Source organism: Bison bison, unplaced genomic scaffold (genome assembly GCF_000754665.1).
Source record: "Bison bison bison isolate TAMUID 2011002044 unplaced genomic scaffold, Bison_UMD1.0 scf7180017864180, whole genome shotgun sequence".
In the NCBI taxonomy this organism is placed as follows: domain Eukaryota; kingdom Metazoa; phylum Chordata; class Mammalia; order Artiodactyla; family Bovidae; genus Bison; species Bison bison.
The window spans coordinates 14,147,408-14,164,291 of NW_011494752.1; the positions used below are offsets into that span (position 1 = coordinate 14,147,408).

General features: G+C 48.9%; 1 protein-coding gene across 1 annotated transcript in view; it reads left to right on the forward strand.

Moving 5' to 3' along the window:
• The window catches only part of GAS7 (growth arrest-specific 7), a 208,531-nt gene that overhangs the window by 113,583 nt on the left and 78,064 nt on the right, over positions 1-16,884 (forward strand). The window contains exon 2 of the mRNA XM_010843192.1: positions 12,679-12,799. Coding sequence (XP_010841494.1) covers positions 12,688-12,799 — 112 coding nt within the window. The 5' untranslated portion in view covers positions 12,679-12,687. The remainder of the gene's footprint in view (positions 1-12,678; positions 12,800-16,884) is intronic.

Consider the following 16,884-nt stretch of genomic DNA (forward strand, 5'->3'; position numbering starts at 1 on the left):
CTGCAGAGCGCTGGGCGGGTCTGGTCATGTCTGTGGGTGGCAGCAGGGAGGTTTACAGGGAAGAAGGGATTAGCAAGGAGATGAACACTGAGGGGCATTCAGGGAGCGGGGAGGAGCCCGGTAAAGCTCTTGGCAAGAGAACGAGGTGTGTGGGGCACCAGCCATTGGCAGGTTACAGAGTGAGTGGTGAGCAGAGGCCACTGTCTGCCGGCAGGTTCAGAACTGTTTTTCCAGAGCCTGCCTTGGGTGTGGGGCGAATTCTAACTTCTGATGTCTAGAATCTCAGGACACCAGGTGGATGTCTGGTTTTAGGCAAAACAGAGAGCAACCATGTGTGGCTGTAAGAGTGACAGGGAAGGGGCGGACATGGGCCATCAGGACATAACTCACTAGAATGTCCCACGGTGAGAGGCAGAATCACTGAACTCCGAGGCAGCGAGGCACAAGCGCAGGTGTTTGAGGTTAAGGCAGCGTTCCAGGCTCTCATACCTCTGAATCCCATGTGTACCCTTGAACATGACTTTTTTCCCTCCTACAAATATGGCACATCCCTCAAAGAGTTACACTAACATCTAGGATCGTTGAGCATCAGGCTGTATATTTTAAGCGGAAACAAACTCAGCCCTGGAGACCATCTTGTCCAACTTCCGTATTCTTGAAATGAGGAAATTCCGTACCAGCAGAGATGAAGTATGTTGCTCAAGATCTCACAGCAAGACAGTGGCCGTGCTGGGTCCATATTCTATTCACGATGACCCGAGAGCGGTGGTAGACTCCAAACCTCAACAGCCATGTCCTCGGATGTCCCACTTGTCTAGTTTCATAGGCACCAGGAGCTGAGGCTCCAGAAATGGCAGCTGACTTGGGTTGGTTGGAATCACACCCCTTCTGACTCACAGTAACAGTCGCAGCCCCTCTTAGCCTTAATCTCCCTGTGGTGCTCATGGTTCTGAGCCCATTAGGAATCACCAGGAACAAGTTCACAGAGTTGGAAGTCTTTGATTGAAACCATTGGGAGCACACGTGGTTGGCACTGCAGAGTAACTGGAATTCGTCCCTACGGGGAGAAGACTGGTCACCCCAGGTTCCTTTTGGTCCCTGTGGTCCTGAGAGCAGCATCCATGAAGCTGGATCATCTGGATCTCGGCCACAGACAGAGCATCAGAGACCCTCACCTTTGTGCCCTGGCGAGCTCTACTCTGCCTCCCTTTTAGACAGCACTAACTCTCCCGGAGGAAGCCCGCTTTTGCCCCCAGAGCAGCTGTGGGCAGCAACTGTGTCACCTGTCTTTGAAGCTCCTTTTCTGGCAGGCAGGCTGCTTTTCATGAGGTTCCAAAGCCTCTGACTGCCCGGACTAGCGACTTTCAACTCCCTGACTTACTTCTGAGCTTCTAAAATACATTTTGAACAGAACAGAATGCTTGGGAAACTTGATTATGGGGTTTTCTTCAGAGTCTTAACAACTTATAAGAGTGCCAGGAACGGCATAAAGTATTTTAGGGTTTTGCACCTTAATACTGAAGGAAGGCTATATTTCTTTTTCTCCTTTATTTTTTCCCTTTCCAATACCAAGTGTTGGCAAAATTCTCTTTTTCCCAGGTTTTTTACTTTGTGAAGGGAAACTGGACTTGGAATCATCTAGAAGGGCCTTCACCCTACTAGGAGCTCCCTAGGGAGGGTGTTGCATGTGGATGAGCCTCAAATGTCCTGCAAAAGTACCTTCTAGAATGGGATAATTGATGTCATTATAAAGTAGTATAGAAAATCTGGGATTTTTTTTTTTTTTTTTGCCTCCCCCCCCCACCCCCGGATCTTCTTCTAGGATGCATTTTGAGATCCTTTACAACTATGTCATTCAGTTCCTAAGTCGTGTCCAACTCTTTACAACCCCATGGATTGCAGCCACACTTCCCTCTCCTCCACTGTCTCCCAGAGTTTGCTCAAAGTCACGTCCGTTGAGTTGATGATGCTATCCAACCATCTCATCTAAGGGAAGTGTTAAACTTTACCCCAACTCCTTCCTCTGAAACATAGAGACATTACAGCCACGAAAAGGCTAGAACAGTGACCTGTGGCAGAAAAAGGAGAATTCCGGGTTCAGTCTCCCCACAGAGGTTTCAGGTATATTGCCCACAATTCAGTTATCCAACTGCTGCGGTTCAGTCACTAAGTTGTGTCTGACTCTTTGTGACCTGGTAGACTGCAGCCTGCCAGGCTCCTCTGTCTGTGGGATTTCCCAGGCAAGAATACTGGAGTGGGTTGCCATTTCCTTCTCCAGGGAATCTTCCCCACCCAGAGATCAAACTCACATCTCTTGTGTCTCCTGCTAGGCAGGAAGATTCTTTACCACTGAGTCCCCTGGGAAGTTTAGGCATAAATTTTTATTTAAAAAAATTTTTTTTTAATGTGGATGGTTTTAAAAGTCTTTATTGAATTTGTTACAATATTGCTTCTGTTTGGTGTTGTTGATTTTTTTTTTTTTTGCCCCCACCACGAGGCATTTGGGATCTTCCTTCCAATCCGGCATCAAACCCGTACTCCCTGCATTGGAAGGTGAAGTCTTAACCACTGGACCACCATGGAAGTCCTAGGCATAAATTTAATGATTTCCAATTGCTGTTAATCACTTCACTGTTCTCTTTCCCACCAATCCCTAGTCTGCAAGAATGAAGCAGTAGTTCTAGATCAAAGGAGTTTCAGATCTCTGCCTCTGGAGCCCAAAGGAGTTTGGGGGGAAATTGTGCATAAAAAGGTGGGGAGGGGAGTTTCATGAACATTTATGTTCCTCTTCAGGAGGTTCCTGCCATCTCTCTTGTTTATGTGGTGGAGGCTTTTGCAAGTTCGCGCCAGTCATTTAAATGCCTTGAGATTTCCCTCATGGCAGTTTTGGCCTCTGTTATGAAAGATGCTCCTTGGGGTGTAGAACCCCAGTGTTTGAGGGCTCATAACCCCTGGTTTCACAGATGAAGAGAAAGAAGTCCAGGGAGGCAAAGGGGACCACGTGAATTACAGCTCGTTGCCTGGGAACGCAGCCTCTCTAAGCCTGGACCCCTGTGTTTTCTGCTGATGCTCCCAAAGTGGAGGTAGGATCTCAGAACAGCCCCTGCTATTTTTAATCTGTCAGGGGAGGGGTGGGAGGAAGGGAGCCGACATTCTCAACAGCCCATCAGGAAGCTGAGTTTGAATAAAATGTCTCTGTGAATCACAAGCTGGGGAGCAGAATCACTTGGGTTTTTCCTGCTCAGAAGTTAGAACCGGCTGCCGGGAGCTCACCACCTTGTCCTTTAGAGCGCGGAAACATCAGGATGAGACACACCTGAGACACGGGACAGGCGTTAGGGGTTCCCCAAGCCCCTCCAGACTCCAAGGTGGGGATACAACTGTGGCTTCTGTCTTACTCCTGGAGCATTCTCCATACTGCAGGAGCACCCACAGGAACCCCCATCCCCCTCCTCCCCACCACGTGGCCCTCAGCATGGCCACAAGGACTCTGGTTTCCTGCTCCTAAACTCGTCTGTAAGCAGCAAGAGGGATTGTGATATTCAGTGGCACGTTGATGCTGTTCAGTCAATGTGGAGATTCTCCCAGGAGACTCTGAGGAGTGAGCCCCTCTCAAATCCCAGCCATACTGGATGGTGCCCCAGGAAAAGTACCAGCCGCTCAGAATTCCCCATCTCTTTCATTGTCTTTTCTAAAACCCTGTTAATTGACTCTTCTGGTTTATATCTGTGTGGAAGGTGCAACAATAATGTCTTTCCTCCAGGGTCGGTGAAGTGGGGCTCATGTAAGAATGTGTGCAGGGCTGGTACAGAAGCCACTTCCAACACTATCCGTTCCTTCTTACTCTCTACTGCTTGGCCCCCAGACACTGCAAGGCCATGAAGTGGCCTCTGAACCTGGAGGGTTCATTCATCCAATTCATTCTCATAATTTGTGGTATTGCTTGCAAAGCTTTTCATCCATCCTTGCCCTGCTGGAGACCCCATGGTTTCCAGTTGAGCAAGTTTTCCTGTGAGAGTTGACTTCCTGTACCCTTGCATGGGCTACATTGTAATTGTGTTCATCAAAATTCCTGGTTCACCAGATCACTCCCTTCCTTTTCAGGGTCAGAAAATACAGAGTTGATTGTTCTGTGTCCTCTGCCTATTCAGTCCTAAGAAACATGCCCAGTGAATTGATGGGCCCCCAGGGAGGCACTGGGTGGAGGGTGGGGTGGGGGCTTGCTGATGGATATTCAGAGTTCCCGGGACCCTCACTAAGTCTTCAGGAGACAGTCTGCAATGCTCAAAGTAGTTCAGCCTCCGGGCCCAGGGCTGGCAGCTTTGTGGGTGCCGGGAGAGAGCCCCCATGGCACTGATGTTCACTTCTCAGAGCGGTACCAGTCTCACCCACGGTGTGAGGCTTCCTCTAGCAGCATGGTGGATGGAGAACAGTGGCGGGTTCAGTGGGGGGATTGTGGAAGGTAGCTGATGCAGACAAGGAGTTGGAGTGCACCTTTTAAGCACTTGATTGGTAAACATCCTGAGCCTTTATTGGTAGAGCGATGTATTTTGAGCGATTCCATTCGTGAAAGGCAAAGTGACATAGTGAGGGACATGTGACATAGTGGCCACATAGAATGGCCTCAGCATCTTCTGCATAACGATCCACAGGTGTCTTTGGAATCGTGGTCACAGAGGAGCTGAGGGCCGCTTTATTTATGCTCCTTTACTGGAGACACCCTCCTCCTCCTCCCACTTAAAGGGTTGTAGGACTTTATCCTTTCGTTGCTGTGTAAATGTGTTGTTAGACGGTGTCGGCTTGTTGTTGGGCTTTGAAATCCCATTTTGCCTGGAGCAGTACAGGACCTTCCTGTGTGTCTTCTTTGAGCTGAGGAAAGTTTTCCCCCAACCCCAGAAATCTTTGTTTATAGTTTCTTTTCTGTTTTGGCTTTTGTTCTAGCTTCTTCCTCGGGAATACCTAGCACCTTGGCCTGCTCTTCTGTTGATTCCGTTTTCATGTTTTCCCATTTCCTTTTGCATTCCGGGAGGGAAAAAAAAATCTTCAGTTTGTTTTGTCCATAACTGATTCTTTTTTTTTTTTTTTTCCTTTTTGCAATACTGATTTTATATTCTGTTGCAACCAGTGTGGCTGTTCCTTCTGTCACTATCTTTTAATTTTCCGTACAGTTTTGAGCACATTCTGTCCCTTTTTTATATCACTTTTTTAAACAAATTTGCCTTTTCTTCATTAGTTTGTTCTCTCCTTATGACTTTTGTAGCATAAATGCTGTACATTCCTGCCTTCTTTTGTGGTCACTCAATGGTTTCCTGGAATTTTTCTTCTGGAGATCAGATGAGCTCATGAGTAGAAATTTGTGCTGCTCCTGAGGCTTCCGGATGCTGTTCCTCAGTTTATTTCCTACACTTGAAAAAACACTGTATTATCTGGTCTCCCCACCTTCCTGTACTTGAACAGTCTGTTCAGTCAGATCCATGAAGAGCTGGGATGTGTTCATGGGTGTGTGTGTGTGCGTGCGTGCACGCATGCATGTGCATGCTCAGTCATGTCCCAATCTTTGTGACCCCGTTGACTATAGCCTGCCAGGCTCCTCTGGAGTGGGTTGGCATTCCTTTCTCTAGAGGATCTTCCCAACTCGGGATTCGAACCCAGATCTCTTGCATCTCCTGCATTGGCAGGCGGATTCTTTACCACTGGCACATACATTGCTTGGACTGCTGTTCTCTACTTGTTTAGTGAGAAAGCCTCTCAAATCTGTTTGAAGCCTAGTTTCTGTTACAGTTCCCAGTTTCCGTTCATTTATCTGTCCATCCATCCATCCAATATTCTGAATACTGAGCTTAGAGTAAAGGTAAGAACAAAATGGACGTGGCCTTGCCTTCCTGAATGTTTCTTTCTTGTGTGGCCTCTCTTCTGCTTCCACCTGTTTCCCCTCTGCCGCCTCCTTCTCCACCACCTCTTCTGCCTCTTCCTCCTCCTCTCCTTCACTCTGGCCAGGTCTCCAAATCTCTAACCCCTAGAAGATCCACTCGAAGACCATGAACATGCTGTCAACATCCATCCTCTTCCCACCAGCCTATAAAAGTACTGTGAGGACTACACTTCCCAGAATGCCCTGTGCTGTTGTCATGGGTCCCCCTTTCCTCCCCAGTTAGTGTCTGTGAGTTGCTCTCCATGGACAGAAAGGCTGCCAGAGCCAGAGAGAGCAATACTTTCACCTGTGAGATAGAGGCAAGGTGCCAAGAATTCTCGTAGACACAGCCTGTGGGCTGGCGGCAGCAGTGTAGAAGGCGGGGCCCCACTTCATGCCTGATTTCTTAACCCGTAGCCAAAGATGCTCTTTCCTTGGGTAGCCATTCCCAGCTTTGTGTGGGGCTCTCTCCACCCTGAACACATGTCAGCAGAAGGCGTGGGCTGGACTTGAGTCTCCAGTCTCTGGCCCGACCAGGTCTTGGTCCTCTTGGTGGCTCCTTTGCAGCCCTGTCTCTAATTGGTTGGCCCATGTTGAGTGACAGTAGAGGCCGCTCTGGGCCGTTGGGTTCAGGACTGCTCTGGGGGCACCTGTAACAAAGTGGTTCCCGGGACCTATGGCTCCCAGGCACCCCTGGCCATGTCTCGGCTGCCCCCAGGTGTCCCAGCTGGCCGTGTGGTTGAGAAAGGAGAACTTGCTGCAGAGTTCTTTGTGGAGAAGCCTTCAGGCAGTGCCAATCACAGCTCTGGGCTCATTAGCAGTCATTGCCATGGCAACAGGACTGCCAGAAAGTGGCTCCTTAGGCTGACAACTTCAGCACTGTTATATATAGATCTGGGTGTAGGGGGGTGGGGGGTGGGGGCTCCTGGATATGCCTTTCTTTAGCTCTTCTATTGCTTCTGGGTTTGGGGTGTGATAAGACGTGGAATGGGGGGACCTTAAACCCGTCTGATCCGACTACAAAATCGAGTGTCTGACGACCACCCGTTACCACCAGCAAGGACCATCTGCTCACATCTGTGGAAGGTAAGAGCAAAATGCTCCTGCAAGTCTCCTGAAGGGCGAGGAGTCCCGGGTTGAACTTGAGGCTACCGGGAGCTGAGTGTTGGGGTTTGTACTGCCTGGAGGCTGCAGAGGGAGACTGGGTCTCTCTTAAAATAGTCTCTCTGAAGGGTCTGGGCTAGGGGCTAGGAGTCTTTTCTTTCATACATAGCCAGGAAGCCAAACACTGTCTTTTTATAAATTGTTAATTTTCTGTTCCCAGTTTTGATTTAAGAAGTGATTGTTTCTCTCCATCACTCCCTCTCAGGAAAGCTGCAGACCCTCTCTTCTGAGTTCATTGAGCATGAGACTTAAGGATAACATGTTAAAAGGTAGCTTCCCAGGCTCAAGGTTGATTTGAAGTCAGGACTCCAGCATCTGTACTTTAACCCACATCCCAGGTGATGGATGGGGTGTCTTAGGGACCACACTTTGAGAAACACTGCTGTAGCAGGGATTTGTTTTTAATCTCTGGGTGACTTCCATTTGTTCACCTGCTCTTCTGCCCCTCTCCCCATCCCACCCCAAGGGGGAATCAGTAGCCATTACTAAGAGGAAAATTTTCTTCTGTTGTGTTGTTCTAAGTAAGGAGACAAGGAAGTCAGCCCACAGACGGGGAACGTGACTGCTTGCACGTGGGTGGTGATATTTCTGCACATCTCCTGGGGAGGCATATGTTCGTTTGGAGACCGTGAGACAGGCAGGAGGATCAGGCTGGGGTGCCGTCCTCCTCGGGTGGGATCTGGAATGTCAGGTGGTCCAGGCGAAGATTCGAAGCTGATCACAGACAGCTGGGGAGAGATGGGCTGAGGGTAGCCAGGATCTGAGTTACCGGATGGAAATCTCTCGAATAAAGCTGATACTGTAAAGTTTGGTTTCACCAGTTAATTAGCTGTGCAGCTTTGGGTGAGATATTAAACTCTCTGAGTCTCGGATTCCTCCTTTTAAAATGGGGGAAGAAAATGGCATCTCTGCAGCAGGCTTGTGGTGATGATTGAAGATGAGTGTGTGAGGCACCTGGCTCAGTCCTTGGTGCAAGCAGTGGAAGTCATTATAGGTGATTGCTGGTGGGGTCCAAGCCCAGATGTTTCTTGAGGACCTTCTAGACTGGGCTTCTGAAGTCTGGAACCTCTGCATGTTCCATAGGAAATAGGATGAGTGAGTAGGTAGACACGTGTCTTCATTTGAAGGGTGGGGGGCAGAAGAGCCAGAATTTGCTTTAGATTCTCAGAGGATGGGCTGTCATATACCGTTGAGCAGGTTCTATACTGAACAAGGGGGCCCAGGTTGGGAGGAGGTGAGGTCAAGGGAGGCCAAACCCAGCCTTGCACTCGGGGCCAGCCCATCTGGAGAAGAGGCGGTATTTCCTGATTCCCACAAAGCTGTGCTGTGCATGAGGTTAAGAATTTCTGAGTTGGAGGAAACTGGTCTCATCTCCCCTGATTCCCACTTCTTCTGATCATCTTCATTGTAGGTGTGGCCCCCAACCTCACCCTTCACCCCTGCTTCTAGTTCCTATTCCCATGGGAAAGAGCTGCTGAAATGGAAGGGGAGAAGCCACAGGACTAGGGAAGGGAAGGGAAGGATTTAAGTTGGAAGGAAACTAATTAGAAGTATAGGTTTGGCAGAGACCTTAATTACTGGGTAGTTCCTCATGCTGAATCCTCTTGATTGCTCTGGGGAAGCTTTCCCAGGAGGCCTGGCCCTCTGCAACCACAAGAAGATAATGGTGGTTTGGGCCACTTAAATGACGGCCTGCAGGTGGCAAGGCCAACTCTGTGTGTGTGTGTGTGTGTGTGTGTGTGTGTGTGTGTGTTAAAATACACCTGTACCTGTGTGCGTGCGTTCGACTCTCTGCAACCCTGTGGTCCATAGCCCACCAAGCTCCTCTGTCCATGGAGTTCTCCAGGCAAGAATACTGGGGTGGGTTGCCATGCCCTCCTCCTGGGGATCTTCCCCACCAAGGGATCAAACCTATGTCTCTTGCATTGGCGGGCGGGTTCTTTACCACTAGCGCCACCTGAATAAAGCACAGGGAGCTCAGCTGGGTGCTCTGTGATGACCTAGAGGGGTGGGCTTGGGATGGCCCAGAGGGAGGAGATGTATGTATACATACAGCTGATTCACTTCGGTGTACAGCAGAAACTAACACAACACTGCAATGCAAGTATACTCCAATTAAAAGAAAAAAATACACCTAACATAAAAGTTATCATCAGTGACACATACACATTCTCAGTTTTATGCAACCATCACCACTGTCTATTCCAGAACATTCTCATCATGCCCAAAAAGGAGTCCCTGTACCTGTTTTCCCCTCCCCGCAACCCCCTGGCAACCAGTCATCTGTTTTCTATCTCTAAGGATTTTTCTATTCTGGATGTTTCATTTAAATAGGATCATACAGTATGTGGCCTTTTGTGGCTAGCTTATTTCACATGGCATCATTTCAAGGTTCGTCTGTGTTGTCATGTATATCAATACTTTATTCCTTTGGATGACCAAATCTTCCTTTTTATGGATACACATGGGCTTCCCTGGTGGCTCAGATGGTAAAGAATCTGCCTGCGGTGCAGGAGACCCAGGTTCAGTCCCTGGGTCAGTAAGATCCCCTGGAGAAGGGAATGGCAACCCACTCCAATATTCTTGCCTGGAGAATCCCATGAACAGAGGGGAATTTGTTGGTCTGTTCATCAGTTGACAGATACTTGGGTTGTTTCTACCAGTCGTCTATTGTAGATGCTGCTGCTGTGAATGTGTATACAAGTCTGTGTTTGAGCGCTGTTTTCAGTTCTCTTGATATACCCAGTTGTCCGCACATCTTTGATTCCTGACTTACTTTAAACCAGCTAACAGGAGGGACTTCTCTCTGGAAGAAGGGAGACAACAAGGGAACTGTGCCTGCCTTGTGGGTGGGAGGTGGAAGCAGAACACAGCCAGATGGCGTGCGGAGCGGGGCCCCGTGGCCATGTTAGAGGGGAGGTGGAGACCATCTTTGCCATGTTGGCCCAGGTGCCCCCGTCCCCTCTTTCAGCACCCCTACCTTCTGGGCTCAGCATCCAGGAGACCTCTCCAGGTACCTTCCAGAGGGCCCTGCATCTCCTGGATGGGGGCAACCTCAGAGCGGTCATGGCCCCTCCTTGGTCATCAGTGTCTTCAGATGGAAACTCGGGCTTCTGACCCTACAGAGTTAGGCGAGTTCACTAGTCCTTCTAAAGAGAACAGCACCACGCAGCTGTGGAGACAGGACAGGCATCACTGATGCTGTTTCACAGGTGGGACCCAGAGGCACGAAGGTCCAGTTCACTCACCCCACCAGCCCAGCGCAGGAGAGGTCGTCTCACCAGAGTGTGAGAGTCAGTGTCTTAACCCGCCAGCCTCCCCTGCAGGTCTGTGTTTGCCTTTTAAGTTGAGCAGTCCTAGAAATAAAAACTTCAGGGAAGTGACTGTGAATGGTGACATTCCATCTGCGGTGACGGTGGGGCAGAGGCCAGGTACGTGCCCCTGAACTTCACATCGTAGGAGGCAGAGGCTCTGTGAAGCTTGGTCTTGCTCAGCCTTGAATGGCTCCCCTTTCCTCTGGGAACCCCCATTTATTGAACACAGCAGGTGACAGGTACTGTCCTTGGTGGCTAGTGTGTTATTAATTTCCACGGTGTCTTCCACAACCGGGCTAATATCGCCACCCTCCTTTTCACAGATGTAGCAACAGACAGCTGGTTGAGTCATTTCCCCAGGTCACGTGGCTGCTAAGAGGCTGAGTCAGGATGGTGAGCCAGAGACCAGAGGACTGGTTTTCACTGTGCTTCTGGGTCTGTCTCTCCTCTGCAATGTATTTCTGATGACATCCATTTCTGATACCTCTTAAAAATCTCTCATTATTTTACCGGGTTATTTAGACAAGCTTCAATCCGGCCTTTCTTCATGGATTCTATAAGTTACTTTGGGTCAAGCAGAAGCAACCTGGTTCTAGAAGGTTTCTCTCTTGGGACTTCCCTTGTGGTCTGGTTTTCAAGACTCCGTGCTTTCAATGCAGCAGGGGTGGGTTCAATCCCTGGTCAGGGAACTAAGATCCCGCATGCTGCGTGGTGTGGCCCCCCCACAAAAGAACGTTTCTCTCCTCAGCCAACCCTCTGACCCTCCTCTGTTTTACTCCCACCTCCACTCAGCCAACATGCCCATCTCCTGCAGGAGGGATATTTTATACACAAAACACAATACTCATCATAGGGTTTGCATGTGTTTTTACCACTTTCCAATCTGGGAGGGGCTGAAGCAGTGTCTGGACACCCAGGTAAACATGCAAAGCTGTGTGCTTGGGCTCAGTGGACATTTTCTGCTGAGGAGGAGGCCTCCTGGCTGCTGTCTAGCCCTGGGAAGTTCTTCTAGAAGCCAGTCTTCTGCAGAGTCAGAGGTGCTGTGAGTTAACAGGTGTGGGAGTCGGAAGCCATTAGGGCATAGGGGAAGGCTTTTAATTAAACTGTGAACATTTGTAATGAAACATACACCACCACTCCACGGAGGGACACAGGGAGGCTGTGTTTACCCCAAGTCCCAAGAGCAACTACAATTGATCCCATCCCGCTGAGGGTGTGCAGGGCACCGCAGGAAGCAGATGCATGAGACTTTGCAGCTTCAGAGAAGCTGAGAGCAGTCTGGGAAATGAGTGTCTCTACTGCTCAATTTCAATCTCTTATTTTCCCAAACAGTGGTCATCAGTGACCAGAACCTGCCTCTTCTGGTATGGCTGGAGGATTCTGAGGGCACTTAAAAGCTGATGAGTTTTAATATTTCTGAACAGGATCCAGCTTTGCTGAGAAATTCACCACACCTCTCCTCGTGTGGCTGGAATTCTGATTTTAGTCAACTTACTTTCTTCACAAGGAATAGCAATTGTCTGAGAGGCTAACTTGAGCCCTCTTTTCTTATTTTTCAATGTTCTTTATTTAGGTCACAACTTTTTTGTTATGTGTGTGTATTAACAAAAATTTAGATGCGAGAGATAAGCAAAAAGAAAAGAATAAAAAATTCCTCATAATCCCACCACTACAAATCACCTCTGTTTAGCCTTTGTGTCTTTATCTTGTTTTTCTGTTGTGTACTTTTTCTCTGACCTTATTTATGTATTTTTAAAGAAAAGTACTGTCACGCTTAAAAGAATTAAACCACACATCAGTGCATACTGTGGAAAGGAAGAAGCCAGTTTCACCTCAGCTTCCCAGTTCTCTTTGCCATTTAGACATTTGACTAGAAAAAAACCAACTATTTGGTGGTCCCGGAGAGTTTCAGATTCCAGTGACCCCCCCACCCCCCACCCCCTCAGGCAGGTGCAGCATCCCTGTGAGTGGTTTCCTAGGGGCCCAGGAGAGAAACCCCAGCCATGTTCATTGAGCACATCTCCACCCCCCATCCTATGGGGGGAGCTGTCCCTTCTGTGGTGGTTCTGAAAATCTAAGTGCTTTTCACCCGTCATTGCTCAGGCAACCTCCATAATCACACCTGTAGCCTGTTACCTCCCCCAGGGAGGCCTGTAGGCCACCACACCACCCCCAACCCCAACCAGCGTCGAGCCATTCTAGGGAGACTTCATCTGCCTCTCACTTCCCGGTTGAGAGACAGCTGCAAAAATGCCACACGTGTGTGACCTTCTCTTTCCTCCTCCACAGAAGCCTGGAATGGTCCCCCCTCCGCCGGGAGAGGAAAGCCAGACTGTTGTCCTTCCACCGGGCTGGCAAAGCTACTTGTCCCCTCAGGGCCGGCGCTACTATGTCAACACGGCCACCAATGGTGAGTCCTGCTCCGGGCAGCGTCTTACAGCAGCCCCCGGGGTCCTGTCCGTCTGGAGGGGCACCTCTCTCCTCCACCTCCTGGGCTTTAGAGCTTTCCTTCGAACTCTCCCTCAGAGGCTGCCAGGATATCTTTCCTTCCCCCAGGCCTGGGTAGCAGGAGGTTGAACCAGGGTGGGGAAGCCTGTCCTTCAAGGTTGGGGTCATCTTTGTAACCTGGCATCTTTGTGGAACCCAACCTCATGGTCTGGGACCATATTTTCCAAGCTGGGATCTTGTAAGGATCTGTAGTCCACAGCTGGTTTAAATCAAATCAAACAGGTTAAGCCACTGCATGATTTCTGGGAGCTTGGAATGTGCTGATTGATACCCAAACGGGTTACAAGAGTGGGGTTTTCCTGTGATTTCAACACAGCATGGCTCTCTTCCCTGAAGTATCTCACTTGCTGGTGTTTCTTAGGATGTTCTTTGGGAAAGGCTGGGGCTACTTATGGGTTTATTCTAACCAGTAAGAGAGGTCCACATGCATTTCCGAGTTGAGTCAAGATCACTTCTCTTTGTCCCAGTAATTGTGGGCATCCTGAGCCTTCAGAATGACTCCAGGATCCCAGCTCATTGCCGTAGAGTGACCTGCAAGAAGGGTCATAGAAGGAGAAGCGGTAGGAGCTATATAACAAGGTGGGCAGAGTGATGTGTAGGTTGTCGTCTTGGACCAGGCAGAGCAAAGCCAGCCATCAGCTCTGTCTCTTAACCCCAGGGCAGTTGCTATAAGAAAACAGAGAGGATGGAAACCCAGAAAATGAGATTTGGTGGGAATCTGTGCCAAGGTAGAATGTGAAATCTTACCTGAATGCACCTGTTGACACCTCACTTCCCTCATCTGTGCCTACCTGACTACAGCCACCTCCTCCCACCTGACGGGGCCATGGATATGGTTTATGTTAATGAACCTGCAGTCGGGACCTGGTGAGAGAAGAGCCAGCTGCTGTTTCAAGGGAGCAACAGAGAAAGCAGCTGAAAACTGCCACTTGGGGTGGTTGGTTTGTTTACATCTCCTGGCAACTCGGCCTTCCGCTCAAGGGGGTGTTCTAGTTGAAGACTTAACCGGGGTTTCTAGAAAAAAGGAAGTGGAACTCCTTCTGACCATTCTAATCAGAAAGAGTCTTCCTCAAAATAAACATGTGAGCCGCTTTGTACTGTTATCAGATTATCAGACTTTGAAGTTTCGGAGGAGAGTGTGTTTATGTGCAGTTCCCCATCTGTAAAATACAGAAATTGAGCCATATGACCCTGAGATCATCAAGAATTTGGCTCCATCCTTGTCCTGAATTAGCTCCTGTTGCAAAGGAGCAGAGGGGTAGAAGTAGCTTTCTCAAAATCTCAACTCATTTTTAAAAAACAACAGTGTAACAAACAGTCCACTGCTGATATATGCTCTCCTTCATTCAACTAGCCCTCTCTTTATTAGGGGGATAGTTAGGTCGCATTTTACCAGGCAGGGCAGACAGCTTTTTTCTGAAGCCCAGATGTCATGCCACTGGGTCCTGGAAGATAGTGATCACAAGAGATTCTAGACCAGGGGTCAAACTCTTTTTCTCTGATAGTCCAGGTGGTAGATATTTTAGGCTCTGAGGCCCATGGGGTCAATGTCACAGCTACTCGACTCCACCATTGTCATGTGAAAGCAGCCATGCTGCTGCTAAGTCGCTTCAGTTGTGTCTGACTCTGTGCGACCCCGTAGATGGCAGCCCACCAGGCTCCGCTGTCCCTGGGATTCTCCAGGCAAGAACACTGGAGTGGGTTGCCATTTCCTTCTTCGATGCATGAAAGAGAAAAGTGAAGGTGAAGTCGCTCAGTCATGTCCGACTCTTAGCGACCCCACGGACTGCAGCCTACCAGGCTCCTCCATCCATGGATTTTCCAGGCAGAGTATTGGAGTGGAGTGCCATTGCCTTCTCCAGAAAGCAGCCATAGATGATGGTAAACCCATAGGGGCAGCTGTGTTCTGATAAAACTTTACTTAGACCCTGAAATGTGAATTTTCAATAGCTTGCATGTCATGAAATAGGCTCCTTTTTTCAACCATTTAAAAATATAAAAACTGATCTTGGCTAAGGAGTTCCCAAGCTGTATGATGACATAACATATATTGGTCCACAGGCCAAACTGGCAGGTGACACCTCTCTGGGTTCTCTGTCATTCCCAGTAGGACCTGCCCTGCTCACCCCTCCCCATTCTCTCCCAAATGCTCACAGTAATCCAATAATTACATTTATTATGTACATATTACATGTCAAAATGTGTTAAATTAGCCGTAAGTAATTTTATTTAATCTACTCAACAATTCAGGAAAACAGGGGCTTTCAATAGGGACAATTTTGTTCCCCAGAGAGCAAGTCTGGAAAGAATTTTGATTGTTCCAACTGGGGAATGTCCTGGCATCCAGTGAGTAGAGGCCAGGGATGCTGAAAAACCTCCTGCAATATACATGCAAGTTTTATTCATTCATTGTTTAATTCATTTTCATTTGTGTGGTTGATTGAATTGTTCATGCAACAAGCATGTTTTGGGCCTCACATATGTTCCAAGCAGAGTGTTGGATGCTGGGATATAAGAATAAAAAACAGCCTTGACTCTCAAAATGCTAATCTTCTTATAGTAGTAACAGATTTTATTTAATTTATTTTTATTTTTTGGCTGTGCAACTTGCAGGATCTTAATTCCCTGACTGGGGGCTTGAACCTGGGCCCTGGCAGTGAAAGCCCCGAGTTCCCTGGACTGCCAGGGAATTCCCAGAAGCAGATTTTAAATGAATCGAAATTTAATTACAATTGTGAGAAGGGTTGTGAAGGAGAGAAGTCCATGGTGTTTTGAGAGCATGTCCCTTAGAGACCCTGGGAAGTCAGGGGAAGCTTCCTGGAGGAGGAGGTACCCTTCAGCCGAGATGGGAAGCATGATGACAACATTAGCCATGTTTGGAGGGATCGTGCAGACCCTCAGGGTCATGTTAAAAGTTGTACTCTTTAGTTTTAAGGGACTGGGAAGACCAGATGTCTTTCTAATTCTCTCTGGGACCTCAGTCCTGTTTTGTCTGGCTGTTGGACTGCTTGGTAAAGTTTTGAATCTGACCCCCTTTTCTGCAGGAAGGTACTGAAAGCAGCCTCTCGGTCTTCTCACACCTACGTTCATCTGACCCCCTGACTCCTGGAGGCATTTGTGTCTCCTCACCACCAAACGGGCTGCACCCACCTTTCTGCCCCAACTCTTGGATCTCTGCCGGCATGTTACTCAGGCCAGAGCCAGGCACCACTGCCAGGGAAGCAGAGCCCCTGTGCTCAGCCGCCACGAGCCATTTCCCTCTTCTTCCTGTCTGTCTTCCTTTGCTCCAAGCTCTCCTAGTCCCTGTAATCCCTAATCACTTCTTTCCCAGGGGGTGCTGGGGTACAATAGACATGCTGTCCCTGTTTTTACACCACATACAAATGTAAGGAGTTTAAAGCCCAATTTACATTTGTATTGCCTTGCCCTGGCTAATCTGCTTATTTTCAAATCCATTTAGGATTTTTCTGCCTGGGAATTGTCCCAGGGCCGGCTGCTGTGCTATGCTGGGCTATGGGGTTGCAAAATCAGAGCAGAGGCCGTCTTTGCCTTCAAAGATGGAAGGTCTGATGAAGGCAGAGAAACCGGAAACCAATAATGTTGCGGGTGTTAGCGTGGAAATCTGGGGGCTCATTGAAGGGGGCCACCAGCTTTATCTGGGCATCAGACCAGTCTTTGAAAGGACAACGCTACTTGACTTAGGTGTTCCTAGCTGTGGTGTCGGCCGGGGGAAGGCTGATGTGTTGGAGCAGAGAGAGAGGGACTTGAGAGTCTGATTCACTAAAGACCTCCTCTGGGTGAGGAGGAGTTGGGACTTTGCCCTGTGGGCATGGCAAGCGATGGAAGGATTCAGAGCGCTGGCTTGACATCTCGGAATGTTGTGGAAGGCTTGCTTGTGCTGCAGAGTGAGGGGTCAGAGGATGGCGAGCAGAGGCCTGGCAGACTCGATGAGAAGTAATGAGGTGAGCTACACGGCAGCAGCTGTGG